Consider the following 7,583-nt stretch of genomic DNA (forward strand, 5'->3'; position numbering starts at 1 on the left):
GTGACACCGGGACAGCCGCTCCTCTCCGCCCCGGGCTTCCCCCCTTCTCCAGGGCACCTTCCCGGCGGGGTCTGGCCTCGAGGAGCAGGGAAGGGGCTCCAGGAGCAGGGAAGGAGCTCCAGGAGCAGGGAAGGAGCTCCAGGAGCAGGAAGGAGCTCCAGGAGCAGGGAAGGGGCTCCAGGAGCAGGGAAGGAACTCCAATAGCAGGGAAGGAGCTCCAGGAGCAGGGAAGGAGCTCCAGGAACAGGGAAGGAGCTCCAGCAGCAGGAAAGGAGCTCCAGGAGCAGGGAAAGAGCTCCAGGAGCAGGGAAGGGGCTCCAGGAAGAGCGAAGGAGCTCCAGGAGCAGGGAAGGAGCTCCAGGAGCAGGAAGGAGCTCCAGCAGCAGGGAAGGAGTTCCAGGAGCAGGGAAGGTGCTCCAGGAGCAGGGAAGGGGCTCCAGGAGCAGGGAAGGAGCTCCAGGAGCAGGGATGGAGCTCCAGGAGCAGGGAAGGTGCTCCAGGAGCAGGGAAGGAGCTCCAGGAGCAGGGATGGAGCTCCAGGAGCAGGAAGGGAGAGAGGCTCACCCCGGCCTCGGGCTGTCTCGGGAGGGCAGGGCACGGGAAGCGAAAGCAGAAGCGCTGAGTTTACGAGGAGGAGGCGATGAAGGGGAATGAAGCGTTTGGATGTTGCTCAAGGGCAGAGAAAAGCGCGGGTGAACAATGAACCCCCAAATGATCCTTGTGCCGCTTTACACACATCTGAAAGCACAGATGGGGGGCCGGAGGGGAGCAAGGGCTGCTGTGACCTGGAGGAGCTGTCGCAATGGTAATAATTAAAAAATCAGAATTCAGAGGTCATGTTGCTTCGCTTATGGCTCTGGTTCTTCCCATATTCCTCCAGTCAGGATTCCAGTGCTGTCTTCTTTTAAAATTTAATTTTCCAATTACATTCCGTGTTTCATTCTCTAAAGTAAAGTCCTCGTCTTCAGATGAGATTAGCACCCTCTGATCCACTGTGAATTATTAAACACTTGCAGATCAGCCAGTCCCTAATGGTCTGAGGAATAGAAATTCTTCAACACTTATGCAGAATAAGCCATGAAGGATCAAAATTATTTTTTATTTCTACGAATTCCCAGCCCTTCATTGAATTAAGGCCCCTACAAGAAGTGGGTGTGAGAGAGAAGCTTGGATTCCCTTGTCGGGAGTTCCATGGGATTGGGTTCCCCTGTCAGGAGTTCTGTGGGATTGGATTCCTGTGTCAGGAGTTCTGTGGGATTGGGTTCCCCTGTCAGGAGTTCTGAGGGATTGGGATCTCCTGTCAGGAGTTCCATGGGATTGGATTCCCCTGTCAGGAGTTCCATGGGATTGGGTTCCCCTGTCAGGAGTTCTGTGGGATTGGGTTCCCCTGTCAGGAGTTCCGTGGGATTGGGTTCCCCTGTCAGGAGTTCCGTGGGATTGGGTTCCCCTGTCAGGAGTTCTGTGGGATTGGGTTCCCCTGTCAGGAGTTCTATGGGATTTGAGTTCTGTGGGATTGGGTTCCTGTCTCAGAAGTTCCTTGGGATTGCATTCCCCTGTCAGGAGCTCTGTGGGATTGGTCTCCCATGGCAGGAGTTCCAGTGGGATTTGTTCCATGGGATTGGGTTCCCCTCTCAGGAGCTCTGTGGGATTGGGTTCCCCTGTTCCATGGGATCTGTTTTCAGTGCTCTCGATGACCCCTCTGTGCTGTGATGGAAATTGAGGATACAGCCCTGAGCTCCAATCCAAGTGACTCCACACAGAAATCCTTGTTAAAACAAAGCATTTTCGATGAAATCCTCCTCTGCCTCCTGCAGCTCCCTCACCTCACCTCACCCCTCAGCCTGCTTTTGGAAAGCCATGACAAGAACCCTGTGGCCTGAAGGTGTCCCAGGCTATTTGGTGAATTTGTTCCTCCTGGGATTCCTGTGGAACACCCTGTAGGTGTGTGGAACACCCTGCAGCTGTGTGGAACACCCTGCAGCTGCCCTCTCTGGGCTCCAGCCCAGAGGGATGAGGCATTTTCTGTCCAGGCACAGAGTAAATCTGAGGTGAATGCACACTGTCCATCTGTTTGGGAGGATTTGTAGAAAAGATCAGTCCCCATCTCTCTTTTTTCTGGTGGGGGTGGTGTACACATCCCATAAAAGTAACAAAGAAAATACTTCTCCCTTCTATAGGACTGCAAATAAGGCTTTGTGGAGAAAGAATGACATGGAAAAAACTAAACACAGAAAGAGAGAGGAATTGGGACTCAATCATCTCTCAACCTTCTCATTTTCAAACTCTGTGCTCCCCAGAGCTTGGGAAGCCCTCCCAGGTGAGGGTGGGGCAGCAGGAAGGGAAGGAAGGCAGGGGGGTCTCAGTGGGACCTGGTTCAGCTGCACCCACACCCAAAGATGGGGAGATGCAGCAGCAGAGGGTGGAGATGCCCTGCCCAGGAGCACGGAGCTCACTGTACCAGGGAGGGGATCCACATCCCCTCTCACTGCCTGAACACTCATCACCCCAGCAATTCTGTGAACAGGCACTGTCAGAGCCTCTCTGCTGCCTCTGGGTGCATTTGGGTCACTGGAAGCTGCCACCAAACCCAGAGGGGCAGAGACTGACCTCGCCCATGTGTTCAGACTTCCCTGAATTCCACCACACTCCCACCTTTATGAACAGCTCTGGATGAGCTGCCCAGGCACCTTTTGGTGCCACTGGGACAGAGCTGCCCAACTCAAACCACGAAGAGCCAGTGGCACACTTTTCCTTTGTCTCCAGAGGATTTTGGGTCAGACTCCATGAAAATACTGTTGATTTTTTAAGCACAGGAACAAATAATTTACCCCATGCCACTAGAGTGGGAGAAGCTCAGCAGACAAACCAGCAGAGACAGTGTCCTTGCCCAAAATGCCATCAGCTGAGGAGGAAAGGCTGTGCCAGAGGCAGAGTCCAGCACCCCACAGCTCATCCCTCCCTCCACACTGAGAGCCCCACCTGGGGAGCTCTTCCTGGTGGATACAGCACAAACTCCTGGGAAGAGAACCCTGTCCCAGCCCTTTTCCTGCAGCACTGCACTGCCTGAGGCTCCCCAGTCCTGCTGCCAGGGTCAGTTTTCAGGCCCGGGGCTCACTTCCACGATTCCAAAGGAATTTTGCTCCCAACAGGAGCAGCCCTGGATCTGCCTCCCAGCCCAGGGCAGTGACTCCACTGCAGAGGATGGCACAGGGCCTTCCTCTCCTCACTGCAGTCAGAGCATCCCGGGGCATTTCCTGCATCCCCCGATGTCACAGCCAGTCACACACCGGGGAACACTTTCCTGTGCTTGAACTCAGAGGGAATTTGCCTTCCCTTGTGCCCAATTTATTTTAGAAAGCCAGTCCCCAGACTGGAATTTCAGCTGTTTTCCACAATTTCTGTTGTTCCAGAACCTGATCCAGAGCTATGCAAATTTACTGAGCAAAATTACCCCAAGATTCCCTGAAACACCAGGATGGGAGTGGGATTTTGGGGGAGATCAGCCCATAGGGAATCCTGCCCATTCTGGTTGGATTTGTTGTAGTGATGTGGAGCAGCTGCACAAGCTCAGCCAGTGCCACACGACCTGGGATCATCCCAAGCCTGCATTTCTACTGCTGATTGTCCCACAAGTGCCCAAACCGAGCCATGCCCTCGGGATTATTCACAGCCAACATTCAGTGGATCATCCCCAGTAATTCTGGGGCACAGATCACTGAGAGAGAGAAAGGGGGAAAAAAGAGAGACCAAATTCCTGTAATAAATTATTCATTACAAATTATCCACCCAGCTGTAGTTAACACCCTCCTGTGTTTCTACAGGGACAGGAGAGGCTTGTGGTTTAGATTTTCCCTAAGTGCTGCTGCATGCAGGGTTTGCCTCAAACGTGTAACCCAGATGTCCCAGGCTTGGTTTATTTACATTCTTGGGAGCTGTTGTGAAAAAAACCTTATATGATGTCAAATATAATATAGAGCTCAACTGAGGGATAAAGGGACGAGGCTGTGCCAACCCTGCTTTGGTTTTTGTTTTAATCCTTAAAAAAGAAAGAGGCAGAAATAGCCCATCAAAATACATTGTAAGATACTTTTTTTTTTAAACTTAAAATAAATAAATAAATATAGAAATGCAAACAAGTATTTAAAGTGCAAGATCTGGTAATACCAGTTAAAAACCAAAACAACTGAAGGTAATTTCCCCACCAAATTGCATGGAAACATTCAAGCACAGAAATAAACTCCAGGAGCACAGAAAGAAATCCCGGGGTCACACAGCACTGCCTGGTGTGACAATCCGCTGCTTCAGCCGCTGAGGGAGATGTTTGCCTTTAACTCATTCAGTATTTTCCCCCTCCGAGTCCATTCTGAAATGGACCTTGCAGAAACCACCCAGCTCCACAGATCACCTTGCACATGGAGCTCAGGAGCTGGCGAGGCAGAGAAGAGAAAGGAAATTCAGCTCTGGCTCCGGACTAAGGGGGGCTGGGAAAGCAGAGAGCTGGAAGGAAATTGAAGGAGGACGGTGACAACTGTGGGCTATAGCCCGGGAGCACAGCCCCAGGGGTGTGCTGGTTCCAGAGCAGCTAACCAGCACTACACTGGAGTTTGACACTGCCTGACCACAGGATAACCCGGCAGCAATGAAGGGTGAAAGAGAAACCCACTTGAACTCATTGTCCCCGATGATACAACTTCTGACCCACCCCTGCACGTTTCCAAAATGATACATCTGATATTTCACTCTCTGACCCCTCTCCCACTGGAGATCAAGTGATATTTTTCCTGCTAAATTTAGTAAGAAAGGGAATGAGATTTTTCAACCCATACAAACGACTGTGAATTCGGGAGGATTGTAATTTTTGACATTACCTGTTTAAAGATGCTGTCATGTCTTACCTTGACGTAAGACGAAGTGTCTGGTACAGTCTGAAACATCCTTACTTGTTTATTAGATATATTTAAAGGTCCTAAATTTGACCTGAAATAAATAATAAAAATGTTCCCAGTCATTTCTATGCATATAGAAAAATAAAGGAATAAAGCTTGATTTAAATAATAAGATTGGTAATAAAATGTAGAGGGGAATGATCAAGCGTTTAAGTGCTACTTTTAAAGGACAGAGAACCACATCAACACAGTAACTAAAATCAAGTAAGAGACTCACAGAGCAGAGGTTTATTTCTCTTTTTAAACACCAGTTTGGTTTTTCCTTTGGATTCTCCCTCCTCCGCAGGAAAAGAGCCTTCTTCACGTTAGACCAGAGCACAGGGAAATGTCTGACATTTGATTAACTGAATTTCTTAGCCAACAATTAAAAGCCAGCTGAAATACTCGTGTTTTCATGTCGAGCCTAGTTAACCCCATTGACTCGGACCCCGAGGTTTCCCTGGGCTGAGTGAGGGGCAGTTGCCTTTCCTGGCTCATTGAAACCATCCCGAGCCATTAACCCGCCGGCCCCGACTGATTGAAGGAACCTTCCCCACCGACAATAATTAAACCATAAATTAAAAAATACTCCGAAAGGAAGCATCGCTGCAAATATTAAAAGAACTCTCAGGGTTGTCGATCCGGTTTCTGTTTGGGGTCCTGCTCAGGCTTTGTCTCAGGCTCAAGGCACCCCATCTGTTTTCCCGTGCTCCCCGGACTTGGGGAGCTCCAGATGAGCCGGCTGTTTTCTGCCTCCAGCCCCCAAATCGTCACTGCAGAACCGCGCAGAGTGACAACCACGGTGCAAAACGCGATGCTGTGCGGGAAAACAAACCCGCAGCCGCCAAAGCATCCCACCGACCGATTTTATTTGTCCTCCCCGATCCTCTCGGGGTCCTCAGCCCTTCTGGAACGCGCCAGAAACAATTAGCTGGGAGTAATTAGCGAAGTGTAAGTGGCGCATCGTTAGAATCGCAGGCACCCTCACACACACCCCGCCTGCCGCTCCGTGCTGTTTCCCGGGTGGAAGGAAGGGGCAGAGGTGGAGCCGGGAATCAGCGCAGGGAGAGGGGCCGGCGGCACGGGAGGGATGCGCAGGAGCCGCGCAGCCCGGGGGCTGGGCTGGGGCTTTTCTCCAGGCTCCTGAGGAAAAGCTGTGGGGTCCTGACGGCTTGTCCCGGTCTGATCCGAGCCAGCCCCGGGTTAATTACAGACCCGCGCTAATGAGGCTGAGAGCCCGCAGACACCCCCGGCCCCTGGAGCCGCGGAACCGTCCGTGGAGTTCAGGGAAAGGAAAAAAAGAAATAGAAACAAGAAAAAACAAAACCCTCAGCCCCACAACTGGAGAATAAAAGCTCGCTATCTGCACGTAACCCCCCTTTAATTGATTTTTAAAGTATTTATTGCCCGTCCAGCTGGCACGGGAGGGCAAGCGGCTCTAAGGCGGACAATGTGTTTCTGATAAGTACAATTCTTTTTTTCCTGTCGTCCTCCCTCCTAACACATTCCAGTTTCTTTTGCTTCTGAACTTGCGACGGGGGGTGGGGGCAGGCAGAGCGGAGGGACAAGGTAATTTTGCCTCGCCAGTAAATTTTCTGGGGTCAAGGATTCCCATATTGGTTTTCCCCGCTCTCCTTTTTACCCCTGATTAGCGTCCCCCTCCCGCCTCCTTTACCTCCCTGTTGCAATTACGCCTGTGCATGTAAATAAATACATCTGCATATTTTGGAGCGGTTCTCGAGAGCCTGCAGCGGATTATTTATCAATCGGCTCGCCCTGCCAGCGTCAGCCGCGATAGAAAAAGGCCTCTTAAACTACTTTTAGAATCGCTTATTCTTATTGCTATGGTTGAAAGGACTCACCTTTTAGAGCCTTTCCCCCAGCCAGTGGCAGAGCAGTTTGTAAAGATCCAGGTTGAGAGCAAACCCAGGCTCCCCCCCAGCTGTGGAGCACTGCCCTCGCCGCTGCAGTTTTGCGGGGAGAAGAGAGATTTCAACTTGTTGGATCCAAAGCAGCGCTGAAGTTAAAATTCCCAGCCCGTCCAGACAGGCTGCATCAAGCAGGCATTTCCTCAGGGGGCTTCTGTGCTGCTCGCAGCTCCAGGACGTGCTTTGCTTTCCTTTCCCTTGCTTCTCTGCCCTCTACTTTTCATTTGATTTCCGTTTTCCCCCTTATCAATATTCCAGCTGTTCCCTCAGATTATTCGTGGCCATGGGACATCCTCGCCCCGTGAGCCCTCCTGGCGCTATGAGCGACTTTAAACAACGCACCAAAAACAGAAAAAGAGGGGGAAAAAAAAAAAAAAAGGGAAAAAAATCGCAACTTAAAAAAAAATATATTGCTGAGGAGTCAAACCGAAAAGAAACGCTGAGTGGAGCTCAAGTGCTACTTTAAATCCCCTTTTAAAAATAAGGAAGTTTCAAATATCCGTTTTTAAATCATCGGTCCTTATTTTTAGGTTTTCTTTCCTGACTCTTACCTAGAAAAGAGTTAACCCAAAGCATGACGGAGCACGCTGCAGACGCACACGGCTGGGAGAGCGCGATGGAATCGGCTCCAAACGATTCTTTTGCTTAAAGAATTCCGCATTTCTCCCTGCAAGCCGAAACCTCCTGCTCTTTTTTGCTATTTCACCAGTAACGTGTTCAGGGGGGAAGG

The 7,583-nt window shown here is 50.7% G+C and overlaps 1 protein-coding gene across 3 annotated transcripts in view; it reads right to left on the reverse strand.

Moving 5' to 3' along the window:
* The window catches only part of FLI1 (Fli-1 proto-oncogene, ETS transcription factor), an 88,339-nt gene extending 81,151 nt beyond the window's left edge, over positions 1-7,188 (reverse strand). The window contains exons 1-2 of one of the 3 annotated variants that reach the window (XM_038161682.1): positions 6,788-7,188; positions 4,869-4,977 (exon numbers count right to left, since the gene is read on the reverse strand). In XM_038161682.1, the coding sequence (XP_038017610.1) occupies positions 4,869-4,934 (66 nt within the window). In that variant the 5' untranslated portion in view covers positions 4,935-4,977; positions 6,788-7,188. The remainder of the gene's footprint in view (positions 1-4,868; positions 4,978-6,787) is intronic. The other 2 variants (XM_038161678.1, XM_038161677.1) reach the window with 2 other exon arrangements.
* Positions 7,189-7,583: the final 395 nt, after the last annotated feature.

Source organism: Motacilla alba, chromosome 24 (genome assembly GCF_015832195.1).
Source record: "Motacilla alba alba isolate MOTALB_02 chromosome 24, Motacilla_alba_V1.0_pri, whole genome shotgun sequence".
Lineage (NCBI taxonomy): Eukaryota > Metazoa > Chordata > Aves > Passeriformes > Motacillidae > Motacilla > Motacilla alba.